Here is a 15,356-nt window from a genome sequence, read left to right as displayed (position 1 = left end):
TTTTAGTCACACTGACTTCAGTATGTGCCAATGCATCTGCAAAGTGTCTGTCACAGTAGAACCTGCGTATTGACTTCCGATACGGATGTTCCTACTTAAGTTATCTTTGATTTTTTCTAAATGAGAAAACTCAATTTCTAGCAGTGTAAAAGCACCTTCTCTGTTTCCTTCTGTTGTAGTGAAAGTCCTCACGGAGAGAGAGCCTCAACGGAAGACTCGGTTCAGGACGCCGCGGCTGAGCACCACACCAGTGATGATGGTAGGCAAAGTCTGGTCACTCCTTGGTTTAACTGGTACGACCTGCTGTGGGGAAGGCAGAGAGCACAGTGCCTTGTGATTTAAGTTCCAAGTTAGGTCCAGAGCGGAGTTTAAATCAGAGTAATCACTTGAAACATCACATACAGCATTTGATGCCAAAAAGTAAAGACGTATGGGATCAACGGGAATCTTTAGAAGTTATCTGACTATTTTTAAATCCCTTTTTCAAGGGTGTGTTATCTTAGCAGCAGGCCTGGGCACACTGCACGCTTGCGTGAGTGTTTGAGCTCATCTGTACCCCAGAAGGATCTTAGAGTTGGACATCGTGGGGGAAGCACAGAGCCGAAGGCTGGATACACCTCAGCGTGCACCCCCTCTGCCTCTGCCAGGGATCTCCCCTTCCCGTGCCTTTGGCAAGGGAATTGTGAGTGCCTCAAGCCTCAGTGCTTCTGCTTTAAGGAAACAAGCAAAATTAAGTCAAAACCTGTTTGCTTTCCACTGGGAGCCAGGTTTTAGGGTAGAGCATCCTGGTGGCCTCTCTCGTTGATAATTTTTGGGTCTCCTTGGGGAAACTGTTACATTTCTTGTCTGATCACTGAAAAGAGGTGCCAACACTGAGAATGTCACGGTAGTTCCTAAGGAAGAGGGGACACCACAGTCCTTGAGTTTCTGTTGTTGATACTTCCAAAGGCTCTTTCTGCAATGGGGAAGAGCTTTGTGTGAGCCCCCCACAGCAGAGGAGAAGATAACTTTACTGATGTGAAACCATGATCCCCAGAATACTGCCCAGCATGTAAAGCAGATTGACCAAAACAGAGCAGAATACGGTTTTATTCTTGGGTTTTTGTCCCTTGCAGTTGTCTAAGTTGTAGTGGCCTCAGTTGTAAAGGTGGGAAGAAGGTGGCAGTCCCTTAAAATGAGACGACATCTTTTTTGAGCTGGTCTTTAGCGTTTCCCTGGGTGGCCCTGCCGTGTGCTCCTGTGCTGCTTTTTGCTCTCTCTGCCCCAGCCAGTTCCCTAACAAACCTCTCCCATGGCATTGCTGTGCTCCTGCTGCCTTTGGGTTGTCCATACGCCAGTAACAAAGCAAACAACGTTGAGCGCTGCTCGAAACGCTGGAAAATGAGCTCTCCCTCAGCAAGGCCACACGACTCCTCACCAAGGTTGTTGGGAGGAAACACAACTCATACGGCAACGAGCCATGAGTTTGCCTGAACAGTGTTCATCCTGAAAAGTGTTATCTTCTTGAAAATGCCTGAAAATATGTTATTTTTGAGTTTATACCCAAAGAAGGAGCAATTTCATTGCTGTAATGAAGGAAAGACTAACTCATCCCACATCTGTAAGGCCTGGGACTGAAGTCTACACGCTGAAACTCTATGGGGTGTACTTGCATTGCTTCTGTATGGGGTTTTTAGATTGCTGATTGTAGCTGTGAGGGCACAATGATGGGAAAAGGAGCAGTTAGAGATGAGAGAAGGACACTGTTTTACAGCCTCTGGAACGAGATTGCGTGGGGCCCCTGAGCAAGGTAAAATTTGGAGGCGTTTTGGATGAAGTTCTGCAACCTACACGGAATATTCCATAGGAAGCCTTTGGGAGGGAGCGTTTGGCACCAAAGCAGAGGAGGGAGCTGGGCCTCTATCTCTTTGAAGGAGGAGCAAGGCCTGGTTCACTGTGGAGTCTCACACCCTTCTAGTTGAGCAGTGTCACACCTCGGGTACTCCTCAGACGAGCAGCGCACGACTCCGCAACTCAGTGGGATGGATGTTCTTAGGTTTTTCTAACTCCTTCAGTCTCTAGATGTGACCAAGCACTTGCTCCGTTAGCTCTTTGGTGAGGCTGGCACTACTAAGTTGTCATCCCCTCGTCTTCATTGAAGGAAAGACTCAGTTTTGGGGGGAGGAAAGGTGGGGTTTTGCAGAGCATCCCAGCTCTTCACCCCCAGCCTCGCTGTACGAGTGAGCAGCCACTTTGAGACAGGCATAAGAGGTCAGAGATGCTGGAAGACAAGCAGTTCCTGTGTTCATTAAATTCCGTGTATGAGTGGAAAGATTTTTAAACTGCTGCTTTCCTGCAGAGGCTGTCCGACTGGCAGGGGGGATTGTTTGGCTTAGCCTTATTGCTCTCTCTATTCGCGCGGCTTTCTTCTCTGAGCAGAAGCGTAGTAGGAAAAAAGCTACTGGAAATTAGAGTCTAAAATCACTGCTTTGGACAAAAGCCAGAGTCCTAAAAAGCAAATTGGAAACATAAGAAACCTGAGTGCCGCACTCATCTGGAACAATAAACACTTCTTAATGAAACAGATGGAATTTACAAAACCACACTCTCATCCCCTTCGTAAATGAAGGGGGGACACCGAAAACCAGCATTATCGGGTTTTTAGTGTTATGGAGAAGCTGGCCCCAGAGGCAGAACAAGGAAGGGGAAAGGAGGAGCCAGACCCAGATAACAGTGTGCTGTGGGGAGTCTGGAGCACAGCAGCCATCCCAGGCTGCAAACACGTGTCCCTGCAAACATCCCACTGCTCGCCGTGGGCTGATAACAGGACTGGTGTGAGGCTGACCACGGGCTTACCTGAAAACATGTGATTTGACAGAATTCTGAGCTGTCTGGTTTAGTAATGGGGAAATTAATTGTTGGGGAGTCGATCCAGCAGGTCCTGTTGCCAATTGCTGATCTTTGGGGGATGCTTCTGCTCTCAGACCAGCTGATGGTTGGTACCACGGCATCAGCTCACTCAGATGGACCTACACTATGGATTTTCTCAAGCCCAGCTACTCCCTTGCCTGCCTTGGAGACCTAATCCTTGAGTGTATGCTCTCACAAGGAATAATTATAAGAACCTGTGGCTCATGTTTGGCCTCCCAGTCCTTTTTGGCTGGCTGTTGCAGTGTAGAAGCTTCCTGTGCTGCAGAGGAGACCTCAGAGTGAAATGATTTATCTTTTCTCGTCTTGGAAGAGGAACTGCAAATCTTTTTTTCCCCAGGAAAAAAACCTCATTTTCTGTGGACTGCTTGGCTGTGTTAAAGCTCCTTTAAAGTAATTAGAGGCTGAAGTCCACTGGGGCCGTGCGGCTGAGCTCATCTCCATTCCCCTGGTGTCTGTCTAGAATTGGGAGCTGGCTTAATATATTTTTAGACTCGACCAATGGCAGATATTTTTTTTTTTCCGAGTCTTAAAAAATAATCCACATGAATTTCATATTGATTTTTCCCGAGTGTCTAAATGCCCATATTGTCCCTCTGTATAATATCAGAGTCCTCCAGGGACCAGGATTAGCAGCAGGTTGCAGGCACAGCACGGCTGGAGCTCTTGTGTGAGTGTTTTTGAGTCAGAGCAGTGAGATTTGGAGCACGTCGTGCAGCTCTGAGCCCTGTTCTTGGCTCTGTGGATCCCGAGGGAGCTGCTGGCTCTCTCCCCATCATTGCCCAAACCCCGGCAGTGGGAGCAAGGAATGTTTTCCTTAGCTTCTGTGACAGTCCCATGAATAGCACGGCCTCCCACCGTGCCAGAGTCCGCTCTCCTGGGTCAGGTGAACCTCACAGGCAGCAGAAATCTCCTTCTGAATAGATGCTTTATTTCTGAAGCAGCTTGGACTCAGGATGTTTCCTTCCCTCAATGCTAATAACAGCTCCTGCCTGCCCGGGAGGTTTGGTTTAGCTGCCTTGAGGAAGGCACACCATAGGCAGATTTTTGTCTGATTGCTACTCAGCTGTGAAATTATTTTTTTATTCTAATGAGATACTAATTTTACCATTGCCACGTCCATCTGTGTACACTTGAATTGCTATAAGTGGGTTTATGACTTGGAAGACGTGAAGGTGTCCACCACGTAGAGATTAGGTAAATGCTGAAATTGCAACATCCCCCTATTGAAGGGGTTCCCCTCTGAATTTTACCGCTTCAACCCTCTGCTGCCTTAAGAAGCCACACTTTATCCTCTTCCATGCTCATAAGTCATAAGCTGTTTTATGGTAGGTTTAAACTGTTTGAATACTTACCTGAGCCCAAGTGTTTAGTGAATTATTGTTTATTCCCTTCTATCTCCTAGAGTGTGAGCCCATAGAAGCGATAGCGAAGTTCGACTACATTGGCAGGACTGCACGAGAGCTCTCCTTTAAAAAAGGAGCTTCTCTCTTACTCTATCAGCGGGCCTCAGATGACTGGTGGGAGGGACGCCACAATGGAATTGACGGCCTTATTCCTCATCAGTATATCGTCGTTCAAGACACGTATGTTACACTTTTAAGCCCATCATCTGCCAGATGAGCTCGCTTAAAACTCAGGTGTGGAATGGAGCGTTTGTGTCAAGACGTTGACACCAGGAGGGAAGAGTTCATCCTTGGACCTTCCCTTGCTGAGGAGGGATTCCTCTTGAGACAAGCAGAGCTCCTCAGAGGCTTAGGTGTCCATGGGTGTGGAGGTGTGATATAAAAACTCTTCTGGTGCTCCAGCCCGTTAGTCAGAGCAGTGAGATTTGGAGCACGTCGTGCAGCTCTGAGCCCTGTTCTTGGCTCTGTGGATCCCGAGGGAGCTGCTGGCTCTCTCCCCATCATTGCCCAAACCCCGGCAGTGGGAGCAAGGAATGTTTTCCTTAGCTTCTGTGACAGTCCCATGAATAGCACGGCCTCCCACCGTGCCAGAGTCCGCTCTCCTGGGTCAGGTGAACCTCACAGGCAGCAGAAATCTCCTTCTGAATAGATGCTTTATTTCTGAAGCAGCTTGGACTCAGGATGTTTCCTTCCCTCAATGCTAATAACAGCTCCTGCCTGCCCGGGAGGTTTGGTTTAGCTGCCTTGAGGAAGGCACACCATAGGCAGATTTTTGTCTGATTGCTACTCAGCTGTGAAATTATTTTTTTATTCTAATGAGATACTAATTTTACCATTGCCACGTCCATCTGTGTACACTTGAATTGCTATAAGTGGGTTTATGACTTGGAAGACGTGAAGGTGTCCACCACGTAGAGATTAGGTAAATGCTGAAATTGCAACATCCCCCTATTGAAGGGGTTCCCCTCTGAATTTTACCGCTTCAACCCTCTGCTGCCTTAAGAAGCCACACTTTATCCTCTTCCATGCTCATAAGTCATAAGCTGTTTTATGGTAGGTTTAAACTGTTTGAATACTTACCTGAGCCCAAGTGTTTAGTGAATTATTGTTTATTCCCTTCTATCTCCTAGAGTGTGAGCCCATAGAAGCGATAGCGAAGTTCGACTACATTGGCAGGACTGCACGAGAGCTCTCCTTTAAAAAAGGAGCTTCTCTCTTACTCTATCAGCGGGCCTCAGATGACTGGTGGGAGGGACGCCACAATGGAATTGACGGCCTTATTCCTCATCAGTATATCGTCGTTCAAGACACGTATGTTACACTTTTAAGCCCATCATCTGCCAGATGAGCTCGCTTAAAACTCAGGTGTGGAATGGAGCGTTTGTGTCAAGACGTTGACACCAGGAGGGAAGAGTTCATCCTTGGACCTTCCCTTGCTGAGGAGGGATTCCTCTTGAGACAAGCAGAGCTCCTCAGAGGCTTAGGTGTCCATGGGTGTGGAGGTGTGATATAAAAACTCTTCTGGTGCTCCAGCCCGTTAAATGTGCAGAGCTGGGATCTCCAGGTTGCTCGCAGAAATCAGGCTCTCTTATTTGAAAGATGCATAATGATTTTTAAGAGAAAGCTGCACAGTGCTGTTGTCCTGTACATATGTTTACACACACAGTGCTGTATTGGAAATTCGGTGCTGCTGGTCCTGGTTTGGTTGTGATTTCCTTCCCTCCTCCTTCCTAGTGAGGATGGTATCTCTGAAAGATCCAGTCCGAAGTCTGAAATAGAAATAAATTCTGAGCCACCGGAAGAAAAAGTGACTGCCAGAGCTGGTGCCAGTTGCCCAAGTGGGGGTCACGTCGCAGATATTTACCTTGCGAACATCAACAAGTAAGAACAGCCTTGCATTATTGTATTTAACTGTAAAGATCTTGGTGATGAGTCCAGTATAACATTTCCCTGCAGAAAGGTTAACTAATGAGCGCTGCCACCATCATTCTCTGCTTCCCCCTCTTCTAACTTGCTCACATTTTGCTGTCCTCTCTCTGTCACCAGCGTGGCCAATGCTCATTTGAAACCCCACTGGCTTCTCTTCCCTATCCCCAAGGTGCCATCTGTTCCCATTTTCCCAAATACATCCCATTTTATAAGCTAAGCACACAGAGAAAGGGAGGGGAAGAGCGGAGTGAGTTCCTGTAATCGTGTGTTCCCATTCCTTGTTACGTTCTGTGATTTGTTATGTCTCGTTTCCATTTAAGGTGTTTTGTTTTATGGGGTGGGGGGACAATTCCTTCAGAACCTAGTGTCACATTTTGTGCTAAATGACCTATCTGAAGTCCCACCATCTGGCATCGCCCGTAACGTTCTTTCATTTCTCCAGCACTTCTCACCTTAGGTTACTAACCATATGCTTGCAGTGAAACAACACACCTCCCTGTTGCTCTAACTTTACCTCCTCAACCAGAAATGGTTGCTTTAGCCAACACTCCACATAATAAAAAAACCTGGGAAATGAAGCTAGTAACAGACTAAATTCCTTGTTCTGTTGTTTAATTATTCTAGAGCAGACTTATTGCCCATATCTTTCTGATTATTTCCTTCATATTATAACAGCCCTAGGTCTCTATTGTGCAGTGAAGATATTAATGTGATGATTACAGTTTTATGGGAGTGGATATTTTTAACCTTCAGTTAATTTAGCAGAATGTAGCCTAGAAAGGCATTAACAGAAATATATCCTTGTTAAAGATTTGGACCTGCTGGTGTCCTACACAGAGCCTGGTCCTTAGTTTGTGGTGCCAGCAGAGCTCCACGGGTGTCAGTGAGCTGTGTTACCTGCAGCAGCTTGGGATCTGGGCTTGCTTTTATGCTATTTTATTGCCTGAGCCACTCAAGTTTGCCATTCTGCCAGTTCTGGAGAGATTTGTATAATGAACAGACCTGTGTTGGAGCTTCTCCATCTGCTGGTTTTGGTAGTGTTGTGTGTAGTGTTTGTGAGAAGCCTGGGTAATGTCCACTCCAGCTTTTTTTTTCCCTTTAGTAGGGAAACTGATATTTAGCAATAGTAGCATAAGACTCATTTTGTTGTTTTTTCTTTAGGAATGAATCTTCTGACCTATGTGTGAACAGACTTGAGCAAAATTAAATCAGATGGTTTCGCAATGACAGTTGTGCCACCCACTGAATTATTATTTGGATGCCAAAATCCTACTGGAGTTAACACTTTCTTGCAGTTATTCATGGGGCTGGTGCTATATCTAAACGGATCCTTCCCTGTATAATGGATGCCAAGCTTCAGACCTATGGCATAAAGTATTCTGCTGCATTCATATGATTTGAATGGAATCGTGCTGTCAGACCGCATGGTGCTGGGGTAGAAACTAAATAGTTTGGACCAGCTCATCCATTTGACATCATCTTTTTGGTTTATCTGTAGCCCTACACAGATAACGCCTCATGGTCCTGCTAAAGCAATGAAAAAGAAACATCTATTACCACCAGCAAATATTGGAAATGATCGTTAACCCCGAAGTGTGGGGTTCTTTGCTTGCCAATCTCTGAAAATAACAACTTGATGCCTTGGGCCAGGAGCTTAGTAGACTTATACTGTGTCCTCCAGTCAAAAATTGTAGCTCTGCTCTTCTAATGTAATAAAAACACATCATCAAAACCTGTTGATGGCACAGAGGGTTTTTTTTTTTGTTCAAATATAAATTCTTTTCTTCTTGACCAAGTTAATTACATTCCATCCAAGTTTTCTGTTTTGGCTGTGAATGTGCACAGCTGCCAGGAACTCAGTCTTGTTGTTAGAAGTGTTCAACTGGAATGATTTATATTTCTACTGTTTCACGATGATGCCTAAAATCCTGGGTGTGTTTGTGATCTGGGTTACCTCTGTGTCTCTTCCCATTGTCCTCTGTGTTGTTTTTGGGGGGATATCTTCAAATTGCAGCCCGTTATGTGTGTACCTGCTTGTATTGACTTGTTTTGCTTTTGTGACTGAAGGCAAAGAAAGAAACCAGAGTCAGGCAGCATCAGAAGAGCCTTCCGTCAAAGTGACAGCCATGGACTAGGTAGTTCAATGGCAGAACCAGCCTCCCCAGGAGCCATAGCCGGTTCCAGACCCTCATCTCAGCCCATTATGAGCCAAAGTCTTCCTAAGGAGGTTCCAGATAAATGCTCCATCAGTGGCCACGGCAGCCTCAATTCTATCAGCCGACACTCCTCCCTGAAGAACAGGATAGACAGCCCGCAGATCCGGAAAACTGTGACAGCAGGAAGGTCCAAGAGCTTCAACAACCACCGGCCCATGGACCCTGAAGTTATTGCACAGGTAAATTTGGAGCGTTTGCCTTCAAGATTTGGTTTGGATGCTTAAGGGAGGTTGGATACAATGAGTTGTTTTAGTGCAAAGTCTGATTTAATCTCGTATCCCTTCTCTCGTTGCAATATTAACTTACTCCACCACCCGGGTCCAGTCTCAGCCCCGCTTTGTGTCAGTCACTGAGCGAAGATAAACAGCCAGGTCTTTCCTCCCTAAAAAACTTGGCCCCCGTCGTTGTTCAGAATTCAGTTTCAACAATAAAAGCATCCATTTCAGAAAGTTATACAGATTCCAAAGCTGTCAGCAAAAAATTAAACAATCATGACTTCGAGACGTGAAAAAAGTGAAGTATTTAGTGTTCATTTAGCATTCTCCTGTCAGTTTTGCAGACTTGCCTGTGGTCAGACGTTGGAAGCACATGCAGTTGTACAGTCAAAATAAAAGCAGGCTGCTGGGTCGTGCAGTGCTCACAGCAGCATCTTTATATGCTCACAGGGTGCAGCGTGTGATTAGACACCATCTTGGAACATAATACTGCAAGTTTTCATTAGTTATTTATTTAGAGAAGTGCCAGGAGTGGGGACAGGCTCGGGGTGAGGACGTGGCTCTGCTTTGGGACCGGCTCCACGCACCCCCAGGGCAGTGAGGACACCAGCCCCCCAAATTCCTCCTCTGCAGATTGAAGGGAGAGGTGTTCTTAGGATTTATTTTGCCCCAGATGGGTTTATTACAGATCCTTTGTGCACATTCTCTGTGTCACCACGGGCAGGGATCTGTCCCCTCCGGGTGTTGGGGACCCTCAGCTGCCACAGCAGCCGCTGCCGTTAACACCACCCCACGTGGTGCCTTCACCTCTCTGCTTCCACAAGCAGAATGGAAAACAAGAAAATCAGACTTAGATTTGAAGAAACGACAGCCACTCGGGGGGGAAAATGATGTAAATGTCACAGATTTCCCCTTTCCATGAAGGACCTTCCCTTTCTCCACTCCGAGCTGTTGGATCTGCAGGCGCCAACCGCTGTTGATGCCATGGGTCTGTCTAGAGCCCAGGAACATTTGGGGTTGGGGGAACCCACTCCAGGAGCTTGTAGCTTTCTGAAGAGCTGCGGGACAATATGTGAAAATAAAAACAGCAAGACCAAGTAATAAATAAGGTCCAAATAAAAATCTGATACACAAGTCTCATGGAAAGTTGTGTTTTGCCGTTATGAATATCTTTAGCCCATTTATTCCAGTGGAATTATAATACACAGTTCTTGTTGTCTTCATATTTCATTGTCCTTCTGAGGCTTTGGTTGTCGTAAATCAGTTTCTTTGCTTTTTCAATTAAGCTCTAACTGAAGTTGTTCTGTCTCCTCTTCCTGCCAGAATGTTGTTAACTCCATTGTTTTCACTGGAGAAGAGTCAGGAGAAAAAGAAAAAAGGAGGGGGGAAAAGGGGAAAAAAAAAAAAAAAAAAAAAAGAGAAGAATTTGATCTCTATAATTCCATATATATGTGTACACGTATGTGAAGCACCGGGGGGGGGTGGGGAGAAGCTGTGTTAAATTACTATTTTTTTTTGCCCTGTAGTATCTCTTCAAACACCATCTAATAATCATCATGATGCATTTTACATATTTTCCTTAACTTCACAAGCAAAATCTGCCTGGCCTGGAGATGATAGCCCGGGAAGTGTCAGGTTTCTGTCTCTGGTTTCCTCCACCATTCCTCCACCGACCCCCCTCCCCAAAAAACCTCTGAGGAAGTTCAGAAGCTGTGGCCAAGCCGTGAGTCACAGCCCTGCTGAGCTCTGCTGCTCCCCGGCGAGTTCCCTGCCCCCCTGGGCTCCACGTTTTTTATCCTAAAGTTCTCTTTATTTGCTAATAACTGCAATATCTTATAAGAGGAAGGAGAGGTGCCAACTTGAATTTCACTGTATGCTTCTGATGTCTTCTGTGTTTTTCTAAAACATCACAATTTTGAGCCTTCCTGGGAAGGGAGGGCTGGGGGTGCAACAGGAAAACCAGTGGGGCAGCAAGAACGCAAGGATTTCAGCGTTCAGTGTCAAAATCATCAGTGTTTTCTTCAGGGATTTTACTCTCCTCAATCTCAGGTGCCAAATAAAGCACAAGAATGGATCCTGATAATTCAAATCACACGTTTTTTCTGTTCGTTGCTGCGTTTTTGGGATTGTGCTCGTCTTTGAAGTCCGAGCAGCATCAGGACCAGTAAAGGACCAGATGAGCGTGGAGAAAGTGCTGGCGATTGTTTTGCTGCCCGTTGATGGAAAATATTACTGCTGGTTGGTGTGTGATGGTGCTGTGTAGCTTGGCGTGGGTTTCCCTCCAACACCTAAAGGTCCTTGACCCACCGGGTCGATCCGAGCGTTGGTGTTTACAGGCTGAAAACAAATCCTTCGTTCTCAAAGGCTGACTTTTATCTCTGTATTTATGTGTTCTGGGTTCTGTTACTCACTGCCTTTCTCTTTTGTGTCTGCAGGATATCGAAGCGACTATGAACTCTGCTCTGAACGAGCTGCGGGAGCTGGAGAGGCAGAGCAGCGTCAAGCACACGCCAGATGTTGTCCTCGACACCCTGGAGCCTTTGAAGACATCTCCAGTGGTGGCCCCAACCTCGGAACCTTCCAGCCCTCTGCACACTCAGATCCTCAAGGACTCTGAGCCCGCTTTCCAGCGCAGCGCCAGCACGGCCGGCGACATCCCCTGCACCTTCCGCCCGGTCAAATCCATCAAAATGGCCACCCAGGTCAAACCTCCTGCCACTCGGCCCAAACCCACAGTTTTCCCCAAAACGAACGCCACGAGCCCCGGCGTTGCCTCCTCTGCGTCTCAGCAGCCTCCTGACAAGTCCTGTACTGTCTGATAAACTCCCTGCTGCTCCGTGGTTAGAACTCTGTTGTTGCAGATGAAGAGACTTCTGTTAAAAGACATTAAAATCCCTATTTAACTACATTTTTTTTTTTTTTTGGGAACTTCTGCTGAAGGTTAGGTGTGAACTGCTACTCGCTGCCGGGAGCCTTTCCTGGCAGGAAAAACTGAGTGGTAACGACCTCGTCCCATTGAACCCACGTCAGGGATGTTCTCCAGGCAAAACAGCCAGTGGAAGACCCAGCGTTGGGTCACTGTGAAGCCGAGGAGGAGGAGGAGGAGGAGAACACAGGACGAGCCAGGAGCTGGGTCTCGGTTTCTAGTCGATGCCTTGTTTCAAGTGTTTGGCCACCGAAAGAAAGACAAACCTTCGGTGGCGTCCCGTTTCGAGTACTGGTGTAGTGACTTCTATATTCTGTGTTTCATTTACCACAGGGAAACAATAGGATAGATTTTAGTCTATTGCATGTTTTGGTGCCACTGGTTACGTGGAGCTTGGACATGCCTGTTTCTTGTGCATTATGATTATAATTATTATTAAGTCGCCCGCTGGTGCCACGGTGGTTAAGGGTCTGTCTCGACTTCCATCACATCCTCTGGTTTTGTTTGTTTGCTCCCCAACCCGTCCTTCCCCCCCCGAGGCCAAATCCAGCCTCGTCCTTTAGTTGACACTTGTCATGAAAAAATAGTTTACTCTGGAACACTCTTAGATTTTGTGGAGTTATACGTAATATGTGTCTGTGCAAATATAAACAAACATGTTCCTGAGGTTTAGGAGCATAAGAAAGAGCCCAGTTGTTGCTTATGGACAATCTAGCTGTTTTTTTCCCCCTTTTTGCTCTCCCATATTTAAAAAACAGCTTTGTTGTTTTTCAGTGTAATTTTCAGCCCGTGGGCTGTGATGTGGTGTGTGTGGTCTCGGGAGACTGAATGTACAAAACAAGCTGATTTCTGCAAACTCCGGCGCGCTCTGACGGGACTCCATTTCCTAACGCACACGTTTTCATCCTGCGCCGAGATGGATCCTGACCAAAACCCCCCCCTCCCTTTACAAGCACTGTTTAAAAAAAAAAAAAACACAACAAAACTCCAGTGGGAAGTTCTCAAGCTTTGTACCTTCTCCCTCTTTCTGGTTGCCAACGCTCCGGTCGGTGGCTGCGAGCGGCTTTTCGGGATCTCCGCTCTTATAGAGCGCTGCGGGATCGGCTGCTGGGGACGGGGACCTGACGGCCTGTGTGGCTCCTGGAGCAGCTTCTCCCCATGGACAGAGCAGCCTCCGAATCACTCCACAGATGGGAATAAATTCTTAGTATTTGTATTTATCTGGTAGGCAGCGAATGCTTCAGCCGCTCGCGGGCTGCATGAACTCTTTTGTACTCTACTGAGAATTTTCCGCATTTATTTAATTTAAAAAAAACAAAATACAAGAGAAGGCATGTGCCCCTTACAATGATAAAGAAGATCTCCTGGTCCTGCAGGAGAGGAGGCTCTGGCTGACCCTCAGTTCACCTCCTCCCCGAACTTTTCTGGGATGTAAAAACAAGCTGCACATCTTACTTTTTCCATCGAATAAATTCAGACAAGGACAAGATAAGGAAAGTCATTTTCCTCTCCCGTTTCGCTGAGTTTCTTTTCAGTTTGTGGGTCTCTCACACGTAGCTTCCTTGTGACTGCAATGTCCGTTTTAATTGGCTCATAGCAATTGAAAAAGAAGAGGTAGAGCTTGTGTTTCTGAGAAGGGTTTCTTCGATGGACTTTTGTGCTTCGTTGAGGATGTTACTCGGAGAAATGAGCAGGGATTTACTGCAGCCCCACGCACACCCCCCTCCCTGCGGATGGACTGGATCCGTTTTCATGATGCTTTTTGAAAAGACCAACTTTCTCTGTGCCCTAAATGAAGAACATAGGAAAACTGGGGACTGCCTGGAAGATTTTGGTGAGAACACTCCTATTTCTGGTTCCTCAGCCCACGGGAGGCAGCAGTTCCCCCGGGCAGCCCCGCGGTACGTGTGTGACTGTCACCTTCCCCTGCTCCCCAGCAGTGCGACCAGCCACCTTTGCTCTCAGGTTCTGATGGACTCCTACCACCAAGGAATCACTTGTTCTTTTGGGAAAAAATAGAATTAAACTTGCAATTTTTTTGCTCAGGCGGAACTTTCTGGCATTTACTTTAAGTAGGGAGTTTTTTGGGTTTGTTTTCTTTTCGGTCACGAACGACCAAAGTTAATCTGTGTCAAGAGCAGGATCTCTGTAACTTTTCTTCGACTCATTTGTAATGCCTTATTTTCTTTATATTTTTATGCCTAGCATTCACGTTTCTAAGAATAAGTGTCCAGCCACGCACAGCAAATTTGGAGGAGATGCTCTTTTCTGTCTTTGAGGACTGAAGTAGGAATGAGAGCTAAAAAAAGAGCTAAAAAAATAATAATAAAAAAAAGACTTTCAGGTTTACTGTAACAGCAAGTGTCTGTATGGGAGTTACTGTGCTCAGCTCCAGCATCCCCAGCTCTGGGACAGCCCAGGGAGTATCCGAGTGGGATCTGACCTGTCTATGGAGCAACTCAACTGGAATTCTGGTGTGCACTGTGATTGACACTTAACACTTCCAGCAAGCAATACGGCAGGCTCAAGGGTCGTCCTTCCTCTTCCTCGTGCTCCGGGTCTGCCCAGCCAGCAGAGAGCTCACACGCACACACTCACGGGAGAATTAAAACAAAAATAACAAAAAAAAAAGGAAATTTGAAGCTTGTCTGCTTCGCTCTGTGAACATACGAGGCCGAGAGAACGGTTGCCACGAGGGTTTTTTGGACCACGTTGCAGGGGAGGTGGGAAGGAGGAACTGGACTCCCTGCAAAACCAGTGGGTGTCTGGCTGGTGGGAGAGAGGACGCAGAGCGGAGCAGGACGGCGGTGGTTTGGGGAGGTATCGGTGTTACTTCATATCTTCATACTCAGAAGAAATATTAGCTCTTCCATGGAAACTCTCGTTCATGACTTTTATGTAATGTTTGTGTCAAAAATCTAAAAGACAAGAGGTGTTTGATAACTGGAATAACGTCTGTCTGTTTGATAGTGCTTTGTATGAACAAAGGATCCTTGTTCATCGGATGTTGGATTGAAAAAATCCAAAGCAAAACTTTTAAAATAAAATCCGATTTTAGGTGATCAATCGTAATAGTTTCCGAAGCTCTAACCTTTTATGTTTTATTTCCCTGAGTTGGGAACTGAGCAGTGTGCTTTAACAATCGCTAAATTTCTGCCTCTCTAAGGTAATCCAAAGGCTCGCTCTTGATAAAGTGTAAATTTGTTCTCCATGTCGAAGCAGTGGGACACGAGCAAACTCTCTCACTTTATCTGTACTGGATATTCTATTGCAATGAAAAGGATTAAATAATTAGAGTGCACTGTGACAGCAGAAAAAAAAAAAAATCATTGTTGTATATGTATGTATTTTGATACCTGTTCAAAAAGAGTCTTTGGGTTTCCTGTGATGAATACCTCATATGTTGGGTTTTGGGACTTTTTGTTGATTTAATTTGTTTTTAATTTTTTTTAATTTTTTTTTTTTTTTACAAGGCAAGATTGTTCTTGCACAAAAGTAGGTTAAGATAACCGAGTTCTCATAAATTTATTTACTGAATCAAAACACTTCAGAGTTGGGCAAGAAATTCCATCTGTTGCAGTTCCCCACCTTGCGCTGGGTCCGGGGGAGCCGTGGCCCCTGGAAGAGCTCTAGCAATATTAAGACAAAAGAGGTCGTTGCAGATGGAGTTTGCTGCCTTATTTCTCCTCTTCTGTGTGTCAAAACCTCAAATTTGGTTGAACCTTGTATGGCTTTGGGGGTTTGCTGAGCTTCTGAG

General features: G+C 46.0%; 1 protein-coding gene across 1 annotated transcript in view; it reads left to right on the top strand.

Annotated features, from left to right (window-relative positions):
* The window catches only part of SRGAP2 (SLIT-ROBO Rho GTPase activating protein 2), a 121,964-nt gene extending 107,293 nt beyond the window's left edge, over nt 1–14,671 (top strand). Inside the window, exons 19-23 of the mRNA XM_014955456.1 lie at nt 180–259; nt 4,313–4,493; nt 6,048–6,194; nt 8,310–8,637; nt 11,109–14,671. Coding sequence (XP_014810942.1) covers nt 180–259; nt 4,313–4,493; nt 6,048–6,194; nt 8,310–8,637; nt 11,109–11,492 — 1,120 coding nt within the window. The 3' untranslated portion in view covers nt 11,493–14,671. The remainder of the gene's footprint in view (nt 1–179; nt 260–4,312; nt 4,494–6,047; nt 6,195–8,309; nt 8,638–11,108) is intronic.
* Nucleotides 14,672–15,356: the final 685 nt, after the last annotated feature.

The sequence above is a fragment of the Calidris pugnax genome, unplaced genomic scaffold, assembly GCF_001431845.1.
Source record: "Calidris pugnax isolate Ruff unplaced genomic scaffold, ASM143184v1 scaffold215, whole genome shotgun sequence".
Lineage (NCBI taxonomy): Eukaryota > Metazoa > Chordata > Aves > Charadriiformes > Scolopacidae > Calidris > Calidris pugnax.
Note: the sequence above shows the minus strand (reverse complement) of the source record. Positions and strands in the feature narration are given on the sequence as shown.